Consider the following 24,782-nt stretch of genomic DNA (forward strand, 5'->3'; position numbering starts at 1 on the left):
TCCCCATTGATTAGCTCACTGCCTGGTACAAAGCAAGCACTTAATAAAGGATTGTTAATAGACTATCTCACTTTGAAAATCTTCGGTTGCGCATAAGGCACCATGATATGTAGCCATGGTAAAAAATCATAGAAACTCAGATTTGGAAGAGGCCTCAGAGATCATGGAAGTGAACCCTTACCTGAGCAGAAACCCTCTTTACAACATCCCCAGTAAGAAGTAATCCATCCTCTGCTTCAGGGGTTCTTAGCTGCTTAGTACATGCCTGGCTCTCAGTACCTGCTTAATAAATGCATATTGACTTATTCCCCACTTTTGTGCCATGGGCCCTTTGGCAATCTGATGAAGTCTATGGACCCTTTCTCAGAATAATATTACTGTTTTTTTAAAAATTCACAGTTGAAGGAAATATCAAATTTCAGTTAAAGTTTAATGGAAATAAAAATTTATTTTTTTTCCCATTCAAGTTGACGGACTCCCTGAAATCCCTCCACGGATAACTTCAGGGTCTATGGACTCCAGGTTAAGAACTTGAATAGATTCATTACTAGGGAGATCACCACTCTCTTAGACAGTCTGTTCCATTAACATAGTCTTCTCCTTACCAAACAGAATTGTCTGTAGCTTCCACCCCTTTCTTTCTACTGCCTTCTTAGCATCCAGAAGTACTATTCTAATCTCTCTTCCATATGGAAACCCTTCAGATATTTGAAGACAGCTCTGTGGCCCCCTGAGTTTTCTCACTTCTCCAAGCTCAAATTCACTACTTCTATCTTTGGGCTTATAAAAACCAATCCAACTCTTTTCTTGGTGACTCCTTGGTATCAGGCCCTGCTAGGCACTCCACCTTTAGACAGTTCTGCTAGGTAGGTTGTATTTCATAAAGACGTTGAGCGCAAAAAGACTTCCTGGTAACTTCTACCCACTGGTCCCAGTTCTTTCTTCCAGGATCATAGGGTTATTGATATAAAGCTAGAAAAAACCTTACAGGTCATCTCCAACCCCTTTATTTGATCGATGGGACAGTTGGTGTATCTAGAAAATTGAAGTGACTTACCTAAGTTCACACAGCTCGTGAGCAGCAGAGGTACAACTACAATTCCAGTACTTTCCCCACATTGTCAAGTCCCTCTTCCATATGATAGTGACAGTCCCTTGGATCTTGAGGGCCACTCACCTGTGGTGTCCTGTCGCCCCTTTTCCTGGCTAGTTACTTTAGTGGATCTTCAAATTATGTGGTTTCTAGTTCCTTTAATAGGCAGGATTCTTGCCCTCCAGTGGAGCCTGTAATCCAGTTTATAAGATAAGATATAAACTCAGGGAAAAGTTATATCATGATAGAAGATTTAAGTTACAGCTCAAGACGGTGGCAGAAGCGATGGTAATGATAGCTTATGTCTATTTCTTTGAAGTTTACAAAGCACTTTTGCATTAGCTCATTTGGCAGTAAGTAGAGAGCTGCACACTTTTCAAATTCACTCAATATCTCAGGTATCATCTTAAACATGTTTTTCCAAGAGCAAATCTATTAACATGCAAGAAGATCCTAGTAACTATCTCAAAGATTGTGGGATGTCTTAGAAGTTCTTTCCCAGAGCTCAGAAAGCTTAGAGTCTTAACGCCAACTTTCCGGTTCTCCCTGGTTGGGTCGGTCCTGCATAGAACTGTAGCAATTAGAAGGCCGTCTACTTCCCACTTTGCCAGAGCATCCTCCCATATTCACCAGTGCTGTTTTCTGCTTCCCAGAAAGAAAGCGAGGAGTGGGACCTGAAGCATGCTACCACATTCAAGTCCTACCCATGTAGGATCTAAGGGAGTAGCTTTTCAGAGGGTGGGGGTTGGGGTGGGTTAGCATTGACCAGGCTCTGGAGGAGAGCAGTGTATTTCGAGGAAGCGTGCATAACAGCCAGGCGGTGGAATGTGAAACTCTTGAAGATTGAAGACATCTGCGTGGGGCTTCCTGACAGCATCCCCACAGCTGGCTTGGATCACGGAGTCCCAGCTGCATATATCAACAGGAACCATAAGTTGTGATTCTTTTTGAGACCCTGTACTTGTGGGTACTGAATGTTGAGGTCCTTAGGGCTGTTTGGAGGAGAACCACCCAGAAGGGAAAGATTTGATTTGGAGCAAAATGAGTAATGTACTTTGAGCATTTTGCCAACTCCAAATGACTTCTATCCCAAAGGGATGCATATAGCAGCCTTCATTTTGACATGCAGACCATGGCCATAGGTGCCCTGTGGCAGGATTTTTTTTTTTAAGTGAGGCAGTTGGGGTTAAGTGACTTGCCCAGGGTCACACAGCTAGTAAGTGTTAAGTGTCTGAGGCCAGATTTGAACTCAGGTACTCCTGACTCCAGGACTGGTGCTCTATCCACTGTGCCATCTAGCTGCCCCCCTGTGGCAGGATTTAATAATGAGAATTTAGGGGTTATAAAGGAACATTTTAATGTCCCACATTTTTATAACTTTTTTTTTTGAGGCAATAGGGGTTAAGTGACTTGCCTAGGATCACACAGTGTGAGGCTGGATTTGAACTCCAGGGCTGATGTTCTATCCACTGTGCATCTAGCTGCCCCACTTGTATAACTTTTAACTTGCTAGCATTCTTTCCTATATGTTATCACATCTAATTCTCTCACCAGCCCCTACAAGGTGGGTAGGAAAAGGCACCATTATTTCCATTTTACAAGTAAACAAACTGAGACCTAAAGAATGAGTGATCTGCCCAGGGTCAGTTTCAGGGCAGAACTGGGGCAAGAACCTGGGCTTTTTGACTCCCAATCCAGTGTTCTTTCTGCTGTAGTTAAGACCTGGTGCTGAAATTAGGCATTGAAGGTTAACTGTCTTAACCTTCTGGTTTTTGTAGCTTTACACTTGGCAAATATAAAATGTGCCCGGGGTGGGGGTGGGTGGGTGGGTGAAGGGGTTGAGGGAGGGTGGTGGCTTGTGTCTAAAGTGGAAACCTGGGCTCTTGAGCTTTTCTCATCACTTGAAGGCCTCTGGCTTATCAAAGAGATTCTTAGGTAGCTGAGTAGGTAGACATTCTAGGCACTTTAGGATGGGTTTGTTGTTGTTGTTTTTTGTAGAGTATGAAGAAAAACCATGGCCCCTGCTCTTAGGGAGCTTTGTGTTCCCAAGATTACCCAGAAGAAGAGCTAAAGGGGCCCATCTCCCGCCGGCTCTTGCCTTGACTGCTGGGAATAGCTATTAGTGTTGGAACTGCTGGCTCAGGAATTCACTGTGGCTCAGAGCTAGAAGTTTGGTGAAGTGTCCTGTTATCTTATTCCTGTCCCAATGGCTCGATCTGTTTTTAGATGTCAGGAAGTCTGACAATAATGGTGCAATTATCTTGCTGAATAATGGATGAGCCCGGAGAAGATATTGCTCTTAATCTGGTGATTATTTACCACATGCCTCTAATTTTGGGCCTTTACAGTATGAACAGCTTGAGCCCAGTGTGTGTATATTTAGCTTTCCCCACCCCCTACTCTTTCCCATCAAAACCCAGAGCCTCTCTCTGATCTTTTTTCATTTCTAATAGCTCACATTTCCATAGTACTTTATAGTTTGCAGGACCAGGTGAGGTGGGTGGTGCCAACTATTATTTCCATTTTGAAGATGGGGAAACTGAGGCTTAGGAAAGTGGGGTGACCTTCCCACAGTCACTTATCCCTACAGTAAGTGTTGGAGCTGGGAATAGAACTTGGGTCTTTTGATTCTCAAACAGGGTGTTCTTTCCACTTCACTAACGGAAAGCAAAATTTGGAGCTAGGTGCTGGCTAAGTTGGGCAGCTAAGTGGTAGAGCGGACAGAGTGCCTGGTCTGAAGTCAGGAAAACCTAAATTCAAGTCTGGCCTCACTTCCTAGCTGTGTGACTCTGAGCAAGTCACTTAAATCTTGGCTTGCCTCAGTTTCCTCATCTGTAAAATGAGATGAAGAAGGAAATATCAAACCACTCTAGTATCTTTGCCAAAAAAACTCCAAATGGGGTCACCAAGAGTCAGACACAGCTGAACAACAGCAAAGCTGGTTGATTCTGATTTCTTGAAAGTGGTTGGGAAAGCCTCTCACCTCACAGCTGGTGGCATTGAGGCAGGAGGCCAGCATGTTTTTCCTGGCCAGAGACAGCTGATACTGGGAGTGGTTACCATTGTGCTCTTCCTCTGACCTGGAAAGGGTGTCCTTGGATTCCTGAAGTCACATTTGTTAGGAGTTAACCCTGGACACCTAGGGCAGCCAGTTCCAGAATTTTACAAAATTGAATGGGTTAAAATCCCATCTCTCATGTTTCCTAACCTCCATGACCTTGGAAAATGACTAACCCTTTCTGGACTAGAGTTTACCCTATAAAATGAGGTCCCTGAACGGAGTGAGCTCTAAAACTTAGAGGTTTCTCTTTTCTCAGGGCTTCTCCTAAGAGAAAGGCAGCTGATACTGTAGGAAGAGTCAGAGCCCTGGCTGTGTGGCCTTGAGTGAGTTACTTCACTTCTTTAAACCTCAGTTTTCTTATTTGTCAAATAGGGCCCAAAGGTTGTTGTGAGAGCCCAGCACTGGCTGTTAACTTCATTGGGCATTTCATGGAATCATAGAAGCAACCTCCCGTAGGCCGTCTAGTCTCACTTGAAGATGAGCAGAAATCCTCTCTACATGTGGGAGGGGATGTGTGAATGTGAATGGGAAGAAAAATGCCATCTTTATTTTCACTAATGTCTCACTGAAATCTTGCATTTCCTTCAGTTATTGAATCAGTTGATCAGTAAACATTCACTAAGTGCCTGCTATGTGCCAGGCACTGTGCTAGGTGCTTTACATTTAAAAACATGATTCTGAGAAGGGTCCATAGGCTTTACCAGACCGTCAGTGGGGGCCATGATTCAAAAAAGGTTAAGAATCCCAAAGAATCCTAGCAGATCATTTCTAAGAACCTTTCAAAGCACCATTAGTCAGATTTTTTGATCTGGAAACACAGCTCTGCCCCCACACCCAATCCCTTACCCACAGCCCTATACAACCTGTTGAAGCTTGGAGCTTCAGCCACAGTCAGGCTGGTCACTTGTTGGAAGGGATGGGGACAAATGGTCAGGAAGGAGGGGCCTGAGTAGGTGACCATTGCCTGAGTGCCTTAGGGTCCAGTTGCTTGTCAGCAGAGTGCAACAAGGCTGGATCACCCTTGTCAGAGACATCATAGAAGGAAGTCCTGTCCAGCTACTAGTGGGCACTTGATGGCCTTCGAGATCTCTTCCAGTTCTGAGATTCTGGGGTCACAGAGAATGTTAGTTCTGGAAGAGACTTTCTGTGTTGGCTTGTCCAGAATGGCCTCTCTTCCTTGAATTTGGTTCAGTGCAGTTCACTGTGATCCTCCAGCTAAACGGTGATCAGGCAGGGCTCCCGAGAGGTATTCCTTGGGTAGGGGGAAAGGGCAGGAGACCATAACTGATGCTCAGAGAGATAAAGTAACTTCCCCAGGTCATACAGATAGGAAATCGGGGCAGCTCTAGGCTCCTGTCTGAGACTGACAGCATAGCTTTTAGAACTAGGAGGGACCTTAGAGTTCTTTTAGTTCAACCCCTTCATTTTTCTTTCTTTCTTTCTTTCTTTCTTTCTTTCTTTCTTTCTTTCTTTCTTTCTTTCTTTCTTTCTTTCTTTCTTTCTTTCTTTCTTTCTTTTTTTGGTCAGGCATTTGGGGTTAAGTGACTTGCCCAGGGTCACCCAGCTAGTAAGTGTCAAGTGTCTGAGGCTGGATTTGAACTCAGGTCCTCCTGAATCCAGGGCTGGTGCTCTATCCACTGCACCACCTAGCTGCCCCTCCCCCTTCATTTTAAAATTAGGACTTGCCCATAGTCCCCCAGGTCATAACAGCAGAGCTGGACCCCATGTCCTCCATCTCCAAGGGCAGAGCTTTTCCCACCGTTCCACATCTGAGGCTCTGTTCTGCTCAGGGGCTCTTTCTTCCTTCCCAATGTCCAAATCCCTGACACCATTTCAGAGCCACATTATTGGCTCAGGGTCCATCCAGAAGGCTTGCCCTACAGTCCTGAGCAGAGCATTCCTTTCCCAGGCTAGTGTCTGGAGGAAAGCGTTCCTTCTCCAAAGCAGGTGTTCCTTGGGCAAGTGGAGACCTGTGCTACCAATCAGGGGCTCCAGAGGGCTTTGTGGGCTAATTGGCTGTGCCTGCCTTCTTGGGCCCGCTCAGCTCGGTGAGTGCCATTCATTGCCCACACCGTGGGGCATTGGATTCTAAAGCTGCTGGGAGGCTGCTCTCAAGTCCAGGCTCAGCCTGAGCTGCCAAGAATCACATTAAGCCTTTTCCAAGTATGTTAAGAATCAGCTTATGCTGCTTCGACGAGGCCATGGATGAAGCACGCGATGATGGCCTCCCTGCTTGTTAGCTGGTGCTTTTCAAGTCACCAGGGCATGGCCAGATGATTCCTCCCCATTTCTCCCTCCTTTCTGCTTTTAAGTGGTTTCAGAATACTTTTCACATCTCTTTGGAATGAGCCAAGATCTAGCCCCTTGCTTTGCCTTGTCGTGCCTTCTCTTCCCCTTAGTTCTTCTTGGACCTGGGGGAGGCAGAGGAGGAAGCCTTCAGCTTGGGTGTGGATGGGAGGTTCTAAAGAAGTTTGGGTGGATCATACTGTCAGATTTGAAGGTGACTTGCCACTGGGTTCTCTTACAGTCGAGTATGGGGGTGGGTGCTTTTGATTACCCTTTTTTTTTCTTTTTTCTTTTTTTCAGGGCAATGAGGGTTAAGTGACTTGCCCAGGGTCACACAGCTAGTAAGTGTCAAGTGTCTGAGACTGGATTTGAACTCAGGTCTTCCTGAATCCAGGGCCAGTGCTCTATCCACTTCGCCACCTAGCTGCCCTCTGATTACCCTTTTAAGAGCTGCCCAAAGTTAGGTGACATTGTTAGCCCATTGTAGGACAGCTCTATGTCTTCCATGGTAGGTGGGTCTCCTACCCACCCCTCTTGAGGAAAATACAAGGACCTTGGGTAAAATGAAATAATTCTTTACTTCCTTGTTTTAGTTTTTAAAACATGGGAGGTATGAGCTTCTCTACTCTTTTCCGACTTAACTGATTCATTTCAACTTTGAGAAAGTCATCCTGCAGGATGGAGCAGGCACAGCAGGGAGCCCTTTCCCCAACCTTCCTGCTAATGCCTCATTCCCTTTCGTCCCTTTCCCTTATCCTGGCTAAACATAGACTCCACATACCCACTACTCCCCATGGGAGAGGGAAAGAAACCAGAGCTCTAACTTCACTGCAGCTCTTGACCCTCTGACCCATTTCCTCCCAGGTCCCTCCACTCTTTACCTCCATCCTCTTACCTTCCCCCTCCCCCCTTGCTGGGTGTTCTTTGCCACTCAGATCACTTGGATGAGCAAGTAGAGGCCAATGCCAGTAATGTGGGGGGCGGGTCTTGTCATGTAACCTGTCCCTGTGCCCTCTAGATCCCCTGGAGTTGATATCTGACTTCCTGTTAAACCCTAAGGAGACCTGGTCCTTGCCACGTGCCCTGTAACTGTGTCCTCTTATATGTGCTGTCTCCCCCAATTAGATTGTAAACTTCTTGAGAACAGGGGTTCTCGTTTTCCTTTTTGTATCCCCAGCACTCAGCATAGTGCTTGGCACATGGTGACTGCTTAATCAATGCTTTGTCATTTGTTCATGCAAGCAGAATAGCTCCTTTGCTTTTGGACTGACGATGACTTCCTAGTCAGATAGCATGCTGGATAAGGTTGCTTGCTGGGTAGAGAGCACAATCTGAGGGAGAGTAATGTTTTCCACCAAAGAGAAATTGGAATGCATGACCATAGACCCTCTGGGAGGAGGACTCCAATGGCTCTACCTTGGATTTGTCAATGGCTTGCTTCCTCTTTGTTATTACAGCTGCTCCATAGTCCTTTGTGGTGGGTGGGAAAGGGACGAGTAAAATGTTCTTAGAGTCTCAGAGAGACTTCTACCTTAAAAATCAATAACTGACTCTTAGTTCAGTCTAACTAGTCACTGTCTAGCAGTGTTTTTGTTTTTTTTTTAAATGTGTAACTTTCCTGGGCAGGCGAGTTTCAAGGGGCTCATTTCCCGTTCTCTCCAGGGCTCTCTTCTCTCTTGGGGTGCTAGCATGGCCTTCCTCAGGGCCTCAGTGCTTTGTCCTCTGTTGATGTACTGTAGGAATGAGACCTCTTTGGACCTGAAAGGCAGCCCAGTGAGTGAGCATGGGTTGCACCAGCAGTAAGAAGCCCTGGCCTCTTTCAGTGAAGAGCTGAGACCTTGGGCAAGTTCTCTTCGTTGCTTTGGATCTTGGTCTCCTCTTTTGTAAAATGAGAAGACTTTGAAGGTTCTCTCTTTAGCTCTAATATTTCAGGAGTCTACCAGAGCTCACATCCTCTATCCCAATAGGAGTATTGACTACAAGGCAGAGATCTTGGCTTGGTTCCCAACCCTCTTGGTCCATAAGCCCTATCGTCTCCTCTGTAATGACATAGGGCTTTCTTCTGTCATTTTGTCTTTAGCAGATCATCTCTGCAAGACAGCTGGTTGCTTTCTCTCTTTTCCCTTGGGAAGACATCAGGCAGCTCACAGACAGGGAGGTCTCCACTCCTGCCATGGGCTGTATTTAGGACTTGATGGGGGGAGGGTGTGGGGAGGGACAAAGTCCTCCAGGCCCAGTGTTCAATTTCCTCATCAGTAAAAGGAAGGAGTTGAACTAGATGTTCTTAAAGTCCTAAGACCAGAGCAGACAGAAGCCAGGCATCCTGACTCCTGAGCCAGTGGCATCTGGGCAACCTTAGATGGATTCATCCATCAAGTATTTATTGTGCTCCCCATTGTGTGATCAATCCTACTCTAGGCTCTGTGGGAGCTTTAAAATAAAGACTCCTCTAGTTCATGAATCCCCACCCTCCTGGATCTTAAGATCCAGCAAACCAACACAAAGGAAAAGTTGAACAATGATATGACTTAAGTAATATGAGAGATGTCACATGACTGTATGAATAAACGTGGTAGGAATTCAGAGGAAGGAGAGATGCCTGTGGTCAGGGGAGGCTTCAGGGAGGAGATAAACCTTAACCTGGATGAAAGGAGTAGGGAGCATAGGAGGAGACCAAGCTTAGAGCTGGAACCCTTTTATAAAACAAAGATGATCAGAGAGGAAGTGACTTGTCCAGGGTCACATGGGTTATGTAATTAGCAGAACTAGAGTTTGAACCCAGGTCCTGTGATTCCAAATCCAGTGCTCTCAATCCTGTCCTAACTCTCTATCTTCTTAAGAAATCCTTCTTTACTGTTTATCTCTTGGCATGTGAAATCAGTTGTTCTCATAGCCACCTCTGACCCTACAGAGCTATTTGTAGAGACTACGCTGGATTTGAACCTGGGCGTTGGGATTTGAACATCTTGAAGGGTGTCATGTCTCAGGTTGTGGGGGTGCAGCTAGGTGGTGCAGCGGATAAAGCACGGGCCTTGGATTCAGGAGTACCTGAGTTCAAATCCGGCCTCAGACTCTTAACACTTACTAGCTGTGTGACCCTGGGCAAGTCACTTAACCCCAATTGCCCCGCCAAAAAAAAAAAGAATAAGGGGGTGTGGGGAGAGGAATTTGTCAGTGTCCTGCTATTCTTGAATTGTGATTTATTTTTTCCCTTGAGGAAGTTATGATAAATGAGATAACTCGAATGGTTTTTACCCCTAATCATCTGGTGATTTTTCTTCTGATCATTCAGTTCAGCTAGCCAGGAGTAGAATTGGATTTATTTTGAACCCCAAGATCTCTTCTTCCATCTTCCCTGCTTGATGTGGGGACTTTTCCTCTGGCTTGGGTTTTGCCGAACTCAGGAAAACCATCAGTTAGCATCATGGACTAGTCAGAGGAGGCTGGGGAGACACTGTGCCCACCTTTGGGAGAAGCATCTCAGTGTCTGCTAGGGTTGATTTACACCTGGCCCTCTGACCCCTCTCATGGAGGTCATAGAATTTTAGACGTTGGCGTTTAAAGGACAGCTCCAGTGTACCTTTCCAGCTTTATTGTATAATCCTGCCCTTCATATACTCTCTAGTCCAGCCAAAATGGCCTTATTGATCATCTTTACACATGATATGCCCAGATGCCTGGACTGCACTCCATTCTTGCCTCTGCCTTAGGATCCCTAGTATTCTTCAAGTATTCTTCATGTTCCACATGAAGCCTTTCCCGATTCTTCCCAGCTCCTAGTGCCAACTCCTCCCCCACTCCCTGTGTCCTTGTGTTTATTTTGTATATTCTTACTTATCCATATTGTTTCCCCTGATAGAATGTGAACTCCTCGTGGGCAGGGGCTGCTTTATATTTTAACTCAACATCCCTAACTTCTAGCACAATGTCTGATGCTTAATAGATACTGTCGATGGATTGGCCTCACAGCTCATCTAGTTAAGCCTTATCATGGTAAAGGAGATTGAACTCAGGCCTCTTCATTCTCAGTCTAGCGCTTTTTTCTCTGTGTGGGATTGCTTCCCATTGTCTGTTCATTGCCAGTGCCAGATCACATACCTAGTAGAGGGAGTGGGGCACGGGCATAGGAGAATTGGTCATGTTCCTTGGTGTAGCTATCCTATACCTCAGAGACTCCCTGATCTCTCTCTCTTTACACACACACACACACACACACACACACACACACACACACACACACACACACACACAGACAGAGGTCTTGTTTCTCTCCTGAGCCACAGTCATGCGTTGTTGTTATTGAATCATTTCAGTCATGTCCAATTAATTCTTTGTGACCCCATTTGGGGTTTTCTTGACAAAGATACTGGAGTGGTTTACCATTTCCTTTTCTTGCTCATTTTACAGGAAACTGAGGCAGACAGGGTTAAATGACTCACCTCGGGTCACACAGCTAGTCTGAAGTTGGATTTGAATTCAGGTCCTCCTGACTCCAGGCTTGGCACTCTATCCACTTTGCCAACTAGCTACCCTGCCAACTGCCTATTGGACATTTCCAACAGGAGGTCCCATAAGCATCTTAAACTCAAACTATTCAAAACAACTCAGTATTTTGCACTGCCCCAAACCTTACCCTCTTCCTGAGGTTCCTGTTTCTCTTGAGAGCCACATGTTCTTCCAGGAATCCAGTTTCCTAATTTCAGTGTCTGATAATACTTGACTTCACTCTCCCTCACCACTCATATCCAATCATCAGATCAGCCTTGTTGATTCTACCACCGCATCTCTTGCATCCATGCCTTTCCACTCACATCATTGCCAGCCCAGTGTAGGTCCTCATTGCCTTTCGAGTAGGCTACTGTCTGCTTTCTAGTTGGTATCCTTTCTTCCAGGTTCTCCCCTTTCCAATCCATCTTCCACACAGCTGCCAGAGTAATCCTTCTAGAAAATGAGTCACTCCCTGTTAAAGAAACTTTGGTGGCTCACTACTGACTGTGGGATGAAATACAGACTCCTTAGCTTGGCATTTAAAGGCCTTCCCAATCTGGATCCAGCCTGCTTTTCTAGGCTCATGGAATAAATAAATGAAAAAGCAGTGATTAAGCACTTGGGGGTCCTTCCGTAGATCTAAAAACAGGGCTGCATGCTGCCTCTCAGTCTGGATCTTCTGCGGCTACCTCAGTGAATTAGGAGCTTTCTCTCCAACCCTACCACCTCTGTGCGCTCCACGTGGGAAGAGGTTTGACTCCTTGGAAGCTACGTGCCTTGGATCTCCAGAGTTCAGTTTCTAGGAGGCATCCTCAATTTTGTTATGTGCTACACTGATTCTCTCTCCAGTGAGGGGGTGGCAGAATTGCCCTGGGCCTATGTTGACACCTACGAATCTTTGCAGGTGTGATCCATTCATCCTGTGCCCAGTACCCAGGCTTCTCTTGACTGTCCCTTTTGAAAGGGTTCTTCTCATGAGAAAGACATTTCTTTCCTCCTAGTTCTAAGATCTTGAGATGTCAAAGGAGAGTGGTTTGCTCGCCTGCCTAAGAGCTTCAGTCATATATATTTGCTCAACTGTAGGAAGCTGTTAGAGTTTTTCTGTAGTCAGTTTGACCAGTGATAATGGGTCTGGCTTACTCCCTGGCCAAGCCCAGCAGACTCTCGCTCAACACTGGGGACCTATTCTTGTGGAGTCAGTAGTTGATAAGCACTAAGGGGCTTAGGGCAGAGGGATAATCTGAGACATAAGGAAGAGAAGAATTTTGGCTAACCAAGCTCGCTGGGCCAGGAGTAGTGGAGTGGTTATGTTTGTGAAAAGTCCTCCCACCCCCCACCCCCTCCTCAGCACACACACGTACACACAGGGATCTTCTAGGCAAAGAGCCTGGAGAATAACAGAGAAATTGGGCAGCAGACCAGAGATGTCTGTTTCCCTACAAGAGCCCCAGGAACAGAGAATGCCGGGATGTGTGCCCATCTAGCTCTCCCCCCTTAAATAGTTTATGGGGAGAAGTGTGTGTGTGTGTGTGTGTGTGTTGTGGGGGTTCAGATTGAGTGTCTGCTTGAAGAGTTAGGGTTGGAGAGAGGGAGGCAAGTGAAAGAGTTTAGAAAACATCTTTATTGGGCTATCAGAGACTCTGCTTTGGGCAGCTATGTGTCTGCCTTTGAATAACACCTCCATGTTTCCAGGGTCTTTCCTCTTGGATTCCCCAGGTCCCTCTGCTCTTCCATCTGGCTAGAGCCCTTCACTTCCTCACCTGGGTAACACATTGGCTGCTTTCTTTGTCCTCTTTGGGGTGCGGCATGTTTTAGAAATCCATCGGTAAGAAGGTAATAGAAGAAGCTCGGGGCATTTCTCAGCTTTGACTCGCCCTAGCCCCTCTTCATGGGGTGACAGGTCAGGAAAGTAGTGGGAATCTTCCTCCCCTGTGGCAAGGCTAGAAGCTTGTCCCTTTTTCCCTGGCCACGTTCTCAGAAAACCTTTTTAATTCATCATTTATGTCGATCATCATCCAACATTTATCGATCAGCTCCTGCATTAGAAATGATATCCAAAGCTGTTAATAGCTCCAGGTTTTCCATCCTTTTGAAGGAGTTTGTCAGGGTTCTGGTGCTTCTGTGGGGGACTCCTTACCCTGGGTATGCTCCCAACTGCCTCCACCCTCAGGTATGCATCTCGGATGGTCTGAGCTCTGAGCCACACCAGATTTTCTTCTGAAGACATGGCGACTGAAGGGCTGTCCAGTGATTTTCTTCCTCTTCCTCTTGTACTTGGGCCCGAGATCTGTCCTGTGCCTAGCCGGCCCGTGGGTGGTGGTGGTAGTGGGGGGAGGGATTGGGTTGGTCATGCTAAGTCTGAGTGGGGGGCTGTGGGCTTGGAGAAGTCTTGGCAACAGCTCTCACTGCCTTTGTGCTGTCTAAAATCTGCCCCAGCCAAGTGCTAACCAGGACCTGCTGTGGGCTGACGTAAGGACAGAAGGCCCTGTGGGTCTAGCTTTGATGTTTCCCAGGCCCTGTCGTGCAAGCAGAAGGGGTTCTGAATGTGGCGGTCTGGGAATATAAATGCTCAAGCCCCAGCGAGTCCTTATGGCTTTCTGTGTCATCTCTGAGGCCCCCCACTCCTCATGCAATGCAGGAGGGGATGCTGCAAGCTGAGTCCAAAGGGAGCGGGAAGCCAGGCCCCGAAAAGGAATGCTGCCTGGCTTTTGGCCTGGCTCTGGTTACTGTGGCAGGTGCTAGCTCAGCCTGTCAGCCCTTACTGCCAAGGGTGGATCCTTCAGGGTCATTTCTCCTCTGGGTTGTCAGCTCTTTAACTGGGCACATCGAGCTTCTTGGACTGCTGCTGCCTGGCAAGAACTCCCATTTATATAGCCCTTAAAGATTGTTTAAAACCCTTAGCTCATAGTGGCACATTTGAGGTAGGTGATAGCAGTATTCCCATTTCACAGATGAGGAAACTGAGACTGAGAGGTCAAGTGATTTGTCCAAAGCCCCAGGTTAGCTAGAACTCCAACCCAGATCTTCTGAATTTCCATTCAGTTTTGCTGATAGACTTTTACAAACCCTACCCAGATGGGCTGGTCTTTGCTCCTTTTTGTTTCTGAAATCCCTCTTCTTGGGTGATGTTAGGTGTTGTAGTGACCCTTCAGGGCCTAGGTTTTACAGGTTCAAGGCTAATATCCTCATGTTTGTCCCATGGCTACTGGAGCAAGAGCCTTTCACAGTTTGATAAAGCAAACAAAGAGCAAATGACTTTTTTTTTTTTTTCGGTGGGGCAATGAGGGTTAAGTGACTTGCCCAGGGTCATACAGTTAGTAAGTGTCTGAGGTCAGATTTGAACTCAGGTCCTCCTGAATCCAGGGCCAGTGCTTTGTCCACTACATCACCTAGCTGCCCCTGAGCAAATTACTTTTTACCTTTCTGCATAAGTACACCTGTTAGGGATGTTCCCTCAGCTTCATTGCAAGTAATCTCTTTGGGCTCGTGTATACCTCTGGCTTAGACCAGTTGTTAGTTAAAGTGAGTACATCACACCTGAAGTTGGGACACTTTTATTCAACTCTCAGGATTTAAACTTATTTTTTTCTCTCTCTCTCTTTCTTTCTTTCTTTCTTTTGTGGGGCAATGAGGATTAAGTGACTTAACCTAGGTCACACAGCTAGTAAATGTCAAGTGTGAGGTTGGATTTAAACTCAGGGTTTCCTGACTTCAGGGCTGGTGCTTTATCCACTGTGCCACCTAGCTGCCTCTAAACTCTTTTTTTGGGGGGGGGGAGGTGAGGCAACTGGGGTTAAGTGACCTGCCCAGGGTCACACAGCTAGTGTAAAGTGTCTGCAGTCAAATTTGAATTCAGGTCCTCCTGAATCCAGGGCCGGTGCTCTATCCATTGTGCCGCCTAGCTGCCCCACCAAACTCATTTTTGAAGTTGACATATCACCCTTCTGTTCTACTTTGCTTCAGTTTCTCATTTGTAAAATGGTGCCCACATTTTCCTCAAGGCCCTCTTGAAAGGCACTTCTGACTTTACCCAGTGTGCTCCTTGTTTTTGTCTTGAGTTCATTTCAAAGCAGTCAGTATTTGTCATATAGATATTAGCAGCACTATATCAGTCCATCAGCTCTCTCAAAGCATCCTTTCATCCAGTATTGTTTGTTACAGCCCCAAATGGGATATTTTTTTAAGGAGGCAGCATGAGGTAACAGGGTTCTGGATTAAAAGTCAGCAAACCTTAGCACAGTAGATAAAGCATCTGCCCTGGATTCAGGAGGACCTGAGTTCATATCTGGCCTCAAACACTTGACACCTACTAGCTGTGTGACCCTGGGCAAGTCACTTAACCCTCATTGCCCAGCAAAAAAAAAAAAGAAAAAAAGAAAAGAGTCAACAATCCTACCTTCTAGTCACTGTCCTGCTATTAACTGGGCATGTGACCTTGGGTAAGTTGTCTTCCCTCTCTGGGCCTTGTATTTTCCTCATCTATAAAATGGGAGCTTTGGATTAGATATAGAATGTTTGAGAGAAGCAGGACCTTAATAAGTAATTTAGTCCAATCCCTTCATTTTTTGGTACTGAGAGAAAAAAATATTTCCTCCAAGACCCTACTACTAGTGACAGAACTAGAGTTAGAACCCGTGTCTTCTTTCTGTTGTAACACGGGATTCTTCAGAATCTTTGTTATATCTTGGGACTCTTCCAACCCTAATGTCTATAAACAGGGGGAAGGGAAGGAACTAGGTCATACTCTGAGAAGGATGCAGCTAGCTAGCGGGGAATAATGGAAGAGCAGCCAGATGGGTGGGAAACTGTCCCAGTACTTTCTCTCAGATATCATAGGGTTTAGAGCTGGAAGAGACCTTAGAAATCATCTAGCCTGGGGCAGCTAGGTGGCCCAGTGGATAGAGCACCAGCCCTGGAGTCAGGAGTACCTGAGTTCAAATCTGGCCTCAGACACTTAACACTTACTAGCTGTGTGACCCTGGGCAAATCACTTAACCCCAATTGCCTCACTAAAAAAGAAAGAAAGAAAGAAAGAAATCATCTAGCCTAATCTACTTTGTTTCGCAAATGTAGAAACTGGGAGACCTAGAGAGGGAAATAGACTGCCTGAAGTCACACAGTAAGGAGCAGGGCTGAGATTCAAGCCCAGGTCTTTCTGACTTCTCAAGTCCCGTGTGCTTTACACACTATTCTACCCCATCATTTCACATGATTCAAGCTTTTGAATATTGGATGTATAGTTCTAGGAAAAACTTAGGACTCAGCCTGTATGGGGGCTAACTTTCTGGTGTATTTTCCATTGTTGTTTCTGAGAAACCTGGTTATGAAAGGGATTTGGAGGGATCATAGAGTCATCAAGTCCAACTTCTTGTTTTATAGATAAGGAAACTGAGGTGCAAAGAGATTAAATACCTTGGCCAAGGCCCACACAGCTAGGAAGTATTCCGGCAGGATTTAAACTCATACATTGTGTTCTCTCTCCGTCTCTGTCTCTTGTCTCTCTCTCTCTTTCTTTCTGTGTTTCTCTGTCGGTCTGTCTGTCTTCCCCCCCCCCCCCCCGCCCCCCTCTCTCTTTGTCTCTATCATTCACTAAGCTAGAAGTCCCTTCTAGGGAAAGGTTGGGCAAAACTTGTTTGGGTCGCTTCCCAGACTTGGCTAAGTTGGAGGTCTGGGCTTAATAGGGTGACGGCTGCTTCCTGCTGCCCAGCGCCCATTGTCAGCACCCCCAGGTTTGGAAGGCTGCTCATTAACACCATCTCAGGCCCTAGCGACTCTCTCTCTTTAGTGCACCCACATGGGCCCCAGGAACAAAGGCCCATGTGTTACTCCTGCTTCCGTAACCATGCCACCTGCCCTGCCCTGCCCTCCACCTCCCTGCTGGAGTTGCTGTTCGGCACACTCTCCTCTCACTTTTGCTTTGTTCAGACTGTCATGGGGAACATAGGACCTGGCCCTTCCCTGCTGGGGGCCCCCTTCTTCAGGGTGGCACCCTGGACTTGTGCCAGAGTTGAAAGGTAGCATGGGAGTTGGGAGTTGGAGATGAGGGGAGGCCTTAGGTAGAAACATGGGCATTCTTGGCTCTTCCTTCTTTTCCTTTCCATTAAGAAGCCGACCTTGGCAGCAAACAGAAGGTTTCCTTGGTACAGTGGGTGGGAGGCCGTCCTGGCATGCCTCTGCCAGCAGCAAGGGCCCCAGATAACCTTAGCTATCCTGCCCCAGTGTCAGGGTGGGGTCCCCCGAGAGCTGACTGATGTTGGGGCAGACTGTCAGTTAATTCTGGGTTAGGGGTCCCCATCATGCTTTCTCTCCTTCTGATATAGAGGTCCGATCTCCCCTCACCTAAGTCTTGATGCCTTAGGGTGGTGTGAGGATGGCCTAGAGTTCCCAAAGGCTGTGCCAGTGGAGCAGGTCTTGCCAAGCTGGAAAGTATAGTTTCCAGTACAAGCCAATGATAGATTAGAAGGAGACCCCAAAATTCAAAGGGGCCCATTGACAAGGAGTCAGCCACTAGGTGATGAATTTATAGGACTATAGTACCTCACAAAGACTGTCCACTAGGTGAAGAAAAGGTTGTAGTCTGTCAGAATCAGTAGAAAGGAGAACTTGTGTTGCTAAAATCATGGACTCTTGAAGTAAATAATTTATAAAGTCTGCAGATACATAAAATAAATCCTACAACCTTAAAATCATGTAATCTGAGCTATTCATATGAAATACTCTTATTTGTGTGAATATTAACCAGATAGTAGCAATTTCAACTTGTTTTATTCCCTTTGGGTCTCTACTCACACCTTGGGAAAGTCATTTAATCTTGTCTGCCTGAGTTTCTTCTACTGTAAAATGCGGCTAATCATAGCACCTACTTCCCAGGGTGGTGAGGATCAAGTGAGATCAACATATTTGTAAAGTACTTAGCACAGTGCTTGGCACTAGTAGACACTTAATAAATCCTTTCCCTCCCTCTCTTCCTCCTTTTCTTCTTCTTGTTTTCTTTCTTTCCTTCCTTCCTCCCTTCATTTCTTCCTCCCTCCCTTCCTTTCTTCTTCTTGCTTTCCTCTCTCCCTTCTTTCCCCCCTCCCTTCATTCTCTTCCCTCTCCCTTCCCTTCCTTCCCCTCTCTCTCCCCCTTCCTTCCCTCCTTCCCTCTCTCTTTCCCTCATGCTCAAAAGTTTTGCTGATGCTTTTTAAGAAAGCAATGAAAAAAACAGTCATGATCTAGATATATGGGCTTTTTTGGTGGTTGTTTTAGCTTTTATGAAAGAATATTGAGGGTAGCTAGGTGGCACAGTGGATAAAGAACCAGCACTGGATTCAGGAGGACCTGAGTTCAAGTCTGGCCTCAGACACTTGATACTTAGTAGCTGTGTGACCCTGGACAAGTCACTTGACCCTCATTGCCCCACCTAAAAAAAATACCAACAATAACAAAAACAAAAGAATATTCATTGAGAAGATACAGCAAACATAGAAATACAAAACATTGCCTCCAAACATGGATACCCTCTTCCCTATACCACCTCAGTCCTTATGGAGAGTGAATTCAAACTTAAAGCAATTTGTTATTTTTAAAGCATTTGCCTCATCAAGTTTACTTGTAAATGTGGCGCAGCCAGTGGAAAGAATAGATCCCTTGCTTGGCTGCTGGTCAGTTCACCTCTGGCCTGGGTGTCACTTGCTTCTCAGGGCTGTGGGGTTTGGTTAGCTGTAAGCCCTGGCCTCACTCCAGCTCCCAGATCTTTGGTGGCTTTCCTGAACTCTCTGCTCCTAAGGTCCGAACTCCTTTATTTTAGGCAAGAAAGGATAGACACAAACAGGGACAGAAACTACACTGGGGCCATGGGCTAATGGCTCCATGTTGACCCAGGCCATGTGCTCTTGACCTCCTGCTAGTTCTGGGTGAGAAAGGGCCTGAGAGATCTTCCACTCTCCCAGCCCCTACTCAGAGGCCTACAGCAGTTTGTCTTCCTCATTGGACACCTGGAAAGTAAAAAGGGCATATATTTTTCCAGTTTTGCTTTTCCTGCTTTGCATCGCTTCATTTAAGACTTTTTATATCTTTTTCTTCCTCCTCTTCCACAACATGGCACTTAGAGGTTGGGACCCCAGGAAATGACTGCTACCACAATTTCGAAGTACCTCTATGGGTCTCCCTAAAACTACAGGTCACAAACCTCCCTCCGCCAGTATACTTCCCTAGCCAGTAGTTACAGTTGGCTCAAAGCAAGGTAGTAATAAGAGTAATTACAAAACATTCTACCCCTAAAACAGGGGACACACTTTCCCATAAATACTTATGGTGTCAGTGGGAAGAATGGATGTGCCCATGGAGCACACAGGTAGAGAGGCACACACATAGGCAATACATGTAACCAAGGCATATCACACCTCTGGCACCAAAGGACACCAGTGGCCCTCTCTCTTCTTGTGGTCCCCTCATCCTGTTCCAGTCAAGGGCTTAGACTGAACAGGTTGCTCAGCTAGGTTCCCTAGACCTGTTTCCTTACAGCTCAAATCCAGACCACCAGGGATAATTCTCTCTTGAATCCATAACTGGTTCTCTTCTGCTGCCAAGGGTCATGCTTCTGAAGGCTATCTTTTCCCTCAACTCTTATTTATTTATTTATTTATTGGTGAGGCAGTTGGGGTTAAGTGACCGGCCCAGGGTCACACTGCTAGTAAGTGTTAAGTGTCTGAGGCAAGATTTGAACTCAGGTCCTTCTGAATCCAGGGCCAGCACTGCGCCACCTAGCTGCCCCTAAAAATTCTCTCTCTCTCTCTCTCTCTTTTTTTTGGTGGGGCAATGGGGGTTAAGTGACTTGCCCAGGGTCACACAGCTAGTAAGTGTCAAGTATCTGAGGCCGGATTTGAATTCAGCTACTCCTGAATCCAGGGCCGGTACTTTATCCACTGTACCACTTAGCCACCCCCCTCAACTCTCTTTTAAGGGGGCAGCGTCGTAAGGTGATTAAATGGCTCTTCTGCAAAATGCCATGCCACTGTGGGGAGGAGAAGAAAGAAATCCCTTGGCCCACTCTTCCCCCATTCCATCCTCTCCCCACCCCCAGAAAAGAGAGGAGTTCTTCCATAGCTGGTTCTTTTCTCTGCTTCCAGGAGCCCTACTCCTTAGGGTCTCAATTGCTTCCACAGCTATAAGCTTTGTTTCTTAAAGGCCACCAGGAATATGGTCAGTCTTGGGCCAATCAAAGGCAAGGTGCCCTTTAATTCCTTCAGGTTTGTGCCAGAGACCTTCACTCCTCCTAAGGGGATGAAAGTAAGCTCTTTTTTTTTTTTGCACTGCATTTGAAACCTTAATATCTCATTGTTTATTATTTGATGAAGAACTGTGAATGACTTAACTATTCTCAACAATACGATGATCCAGAACAATCCCAAAGGGCTATTGATGAAGCATACTATCCACCTCTAAAGAAAGAACTGATATTGACTGAACACAGACTGAAGCATGCTGTTTTCTACTTTCTTTCATTTTTTTCTTTTATTCAAGTATTCTTATACAAAATGACTAATATGGTCATGTTTTACATGTATAACCCATATATGATTGCTTACTGCCTTAGGATAGGGAGAGGAGAGGGAGGGAAGGAGGAATAAAAATTAAAATCCAAAACTTTAAATAAAAATGTTTATTACTTAAAAAAAAATGCTTATCAAATTGAAAAAAAAACACCCTCATTGTTTCTGTTACCTCTCTTAGTTTCTGTGATTACATGAACTGGCTTGGGACAGAAGTGTCCTGATGTAATCCTCCTCCACTACATGCTTTTATTTTAACTGTGCTATAATATTCTATTGTGATGTGTTGTGTATTGTGTTTAGCTGCTTGATTAATCTCCCATAAATATCATTTTGATTGTGTTGATGCTTTTCAACCTTCTTGAGATCCTTACTGCTTATAAAATAAGGACTACACTATAGATTGTTTGTAAGACCCTCCACAGTTTAGCTGTCTGGCCACAGTTCTGATGCAGCCAGACTGAGCTATTTATTCACTGCCCTTCAAATAAGCCTTATATTTTTCAGACAATACCTTATACGCGCTACCCCCTAATGATCCTCCTCTGCTTCTCAAACTCTGATTCATCATTCAAGACTAAACTCAGATAACATATCTTCCTTGAACATCCAAGCCATTTGGTTCTTCCTTCTGCCTTTAAATCTGTGGTCCATGATCTTCCCTAACTCTGGCCTCCTGACAGCCTTGTCTACACCACTCATCTGGCAACTATCATAGCCTGCCTTTTGTTATTACTTCACTATTTTATATGTGTGTACAAGAAGAGTTTGCCAGACCAAGACTGTAAATTCCTTGAGGGCAAGAACTCTATCAGGTCCTTGCAGGGCCTGTTTTCATGCTTGGCCCTTTGTAGGTAATTTTTGTATCACCCTCAAACATCAATTGAAGGCCTGTAGAATGCTTAGGTCTCTACATCTCTGCCCTCCAGCATCGTGTGTTAGGATAAGGAAAGGAATCGTGTGTGTGGTCCTCCTTTGTATGATACCTTCTCTTTCCTTCCTTCCCGTTCCCACCCCCAGCTACAGGGACAAGAGCCACCATCATCTTTACCAAGGAGCCGTCCTCCCAGGATGCACTGCAGGGGCGTCGGGCACTACTGCGTTGTGAGGTAGAGTCCCCAGGCCACATACATGTGCAGTGGCTGCTCAATGGGGTCCCAGTCCAAGACTCAGAACGCCGTTTTACCAAGGGAAACAACTTGAGCTTTGCAGCCGTGGATCGATTGGAGGATGCGGGCGCCTTCCAGTGTGTGGCCCGGAATAATGTCACAGGGGAAGAAGCCTACAGTGCCAATGCCTCCTTCAACATCAAATGTGAGTGAATGAGTGAGTGAGTGCTGGGCAAGGCTACCCTGGACTGCTTTTCCTCTGCTTCCCTTGGCTGCCAGCTCCTGGAAAGCCCCCTGCCTCAGCTGCCAGGCTCAAGAGTGCTTGGACAACAAAGGGCTCTGATCTGTTTCATTCTCTACTGATGCTGCCGTGACCTGAAAGTCAAATGGCTTCTCCCCTTTGCTTCAAAATATCTTTTTTTTTTTAAGCTTCAGCAACATCTATCTTCCCCTGTCCTGTCCTGTCTGCTAAGTGACCTTCTGAACAGGAAGGGCAGGGGGAGGCCGCTTTTTAAAATACCAGACAAGAGTTTCTGGGTGCAGCTTTGCACGCTCAGATTCCATAACTTCCACATGCCCGATTCACCTTTACTGAGTTTTCTGTCCACTTCTTAGCAGCGAGTGTCTTATGTTCTTTGGCTTCTGGAAGCCGTGGTGCACTTTGCTTTTCTTTAATTCCCCTTCCCTTGCTGTCTGTTTTCTTCTCCCTCTTCATCCCCCACTGAGGAATATTAGAAGTCTTGATCTGGGCCCCTGGGTCACCATCTGGTCTCTGTGCTTCAGGGATCGAGACCGGGCCTGTCACCCTAAAGCATCCAGCTTCATTGGCAGAGATCCAGCCCCAGACACTGGTCACTCTGCGTTGTCACATTGATGGACATCCCCGGTAAGGACCTTGAAACTGTGCTCTTGAATTCTGGCCAAATTTGTATTTCTTGTGTGCATAGTGTCTAATTTGTGCATGTGTGTATGCAAGGGGGTGGGGGAGGGAGAGGGGAAGGGAAAGGGGGAGAGAGAGAGAGAGAGAGAGAGAGAGAGAGAGAGAGAGAGAATGAGAATGGAGAAGAGAGGAGAGAAAGAATGGAGAGAGGGAGGAGAGGAAACGAGAGAGTCAGAATACTTGATGTACTCCTTTAAGGAGGCAGGAGAAGCATGGCTTCTAATCCTTATACTTAGAGTCCTTGTGGAACTGTGAGCTCACTTAACCTGAACCTCAGTTTCATCTGTAAAATGGAGAAAATATCAATCTGTAGTACTTACTCATGAGGATTGTTGGAAGGACTAGATTAGATGGTGTATCTTGGTATGTGGAGAGCTTCCTAAATGTCCATCATCATCAGTAGTAGTAATCATAGTATTAACAAAGAAAAAATACAAATTGTTTTGTCTAGTCATCCCCAAATTTTTGTGCCTTTTCAGCCTTTGCCTTAATCCTGCCTGAAAGGTTGCTTTCACCTGTCACTATGCCCTGTTTTACTATATGCCATCCATAGTGCTCATCACTGCTGTTCTGGACTCTCCCATTCTTTGCCACTCTTAAGTAGACCAGTCACTTTTGGCTAAGGAAGGTGCCCCCTTCCTGATCCCATTGTCCAAGGTGGGAGGATGGATTAGCTGTTCCTAGTTCCTGACCCTCTGTGTCCCACAGCCCAACGTACCAGTGGTTTCGGGATAGAAATCCCCTCTCTGACAGTCAGGGCAACTACTCAGTCAGCAGCAAAGAGAGAAACCTGACCCTGCGTCGTGCCAGCCCCGAGCACAGTGGCGTTTACAGCTGTTGTGCCCACAACTCCTTCGGCCACATCTGCAGCAACCAGAACATCACCCTAAGCATTGCTGGTATTTCTGAGGTTCATGGGGTGGGGAGGGTTGGTGATGGCCAGCATGGCATCATGGGAGGGGTGACCTTTGGCTCTGCTGATAGCCTTTCCCTTTGGGAGATTGATTCTGCTCTTCTTCCCCCTCTCCCTCATGCCATTATTCTTTCCTTCTACCCCTAGATGAGAGCTTTGCACGTCCGTTGGTGGTACCCCAGGACCAGGTGGTGGGGAAGAATGAAGATGCCATGTTCCATTGCCAGTTCATGGCCCAGCCACCTCCCACCCTGCAATGGTTCTTTGAGGATGATTCCCTCATTACTAACCGCAGTCGGTAAAGCCATCCCCATCCATCTCCTGATGGTCCAGCACCTGAGGGCAAGGCAGGCTGAAGGCACTGCCTCCTTCCTTCCTCATCCAATGCACACCAAGGACCAACATGCACATGATGTCAGGGAGCAAGACTTGGCCGGTGGGAAAAGCCCCAGAATGACAGGCTGGTGCCTGGAAATGGTTGAAGTGTAGGGATAGGTGCACTGGGGGTATTGGACAGCCCAGGGTCTTCGTAACTACGGGATGCAGAACAATAAGTATGCCTATCATTGAGAAAACAAATTGCCTTTGAGTGCTGGCTACCTGACCACTGCCTCTGCCTCATTTGGGAGAGCTAGGCCATGCTTTAGATAAGAGTGCTAGATTTTCTTTTTTTTTTTTCTTTTTTTTTTTTTTGCACAGGGCATTGGGGGTTAAGTGACTTGCCCATGGTCACACAGCTAGTAAGTGTCAAGTGTCTGAGGCCAGATTTGAACTCAGGTACTCCTGAATCCAGGACCGGGGCTTTATCCACTGCGCCACCTAGCCGCCACCGAGTGCTAGATTTTCAATTAGGAAGACCTAAGTTCAACTCTCACCTCAGATGCTTACTAGCTGCATGATAAATTCCCCCCCACCAAGTAATTTAGCCTCCTTTTGCCTCAGTTTCCTTATCTATAAAATGGGAGTCATAATAGCATCTAGCTCCCAGGGTTGTTGTGAGAATCAATTGAGATAACCTTTGTAAAACATTTGTGAACCTTTAAGTACTATGTAAATGTTGGCTATTATTAGCTCTGGACCCCACTAGAAATGAGAAGAAAATCTTTCCCCTCATCCTCCACAAAGTCTTTCCTAACCTCCTTCCCAGAGGGGAGCTCTGTTCTAGCCCAGACCCTCAAGGGTACAAAACTCCCCCTGACCACCATTAATGCAGTGGAAAGAATTCTGAATTTGGAGCTGGGAGACAGCGGGGTTCCAATCTTAGCTGGGACATTTAAGATCATAGAGTTAGAGCTAACAAGGACCTCACAGACCATATCATCCAGCTCAACCTTTCATTCTGCAGGTGAGGAAACTGAG

The 24,782-nt window shown here is 46.2% G+C and overlaps 1 protein-coding gene across 1 annotated transcript in view; it reads left to right on the forward strand.

Annotated features, from left to right (window-relative positions):
- The window catches only part of PTK7 (protein tyrosine kinase 7 (inactive)), an 86,771-nt gene that overhangs the window by 24,560 nt on the left and 37,429 nt on the right, over positions 1-24,782 (forward strand). Inside the window, exons 2-5 of the mRNA XM_043999377.1 lie at positions 21,482-21,775; positions 22,354-22,456; positions 23,219-23,409; positions 23,571-23,721. Of these exons, the coding sequence (XP_043855312.1) occupies positions 21,482-21,775; positions 22,354-22,456; positions 23,219-23,409; positions 23,571-23,721 (739 nt within the window). The remainder of the gene's footprint in view (positions 1-21,481; positions 21,776-22,353; positions 22,457-23,218; positions 23,410-23,570; positions 23,722-24,782) is intronic.

The sequence above is a fragment of the Dromiciops gliroides genome, chromosome 4 (genome assembly GCF_019393635.1).
Source record: "Dromiciops gliroides isolate mDroGli1 chromosome 4, mDroGli1.pri, whole genome shotgun sequence".
NCBI lineage: Eukaryota > Metazoa > Chordata > Mammalia > Microbiotheria > Microbiotheriidae > Dromiciops > Dromiciops gliroides.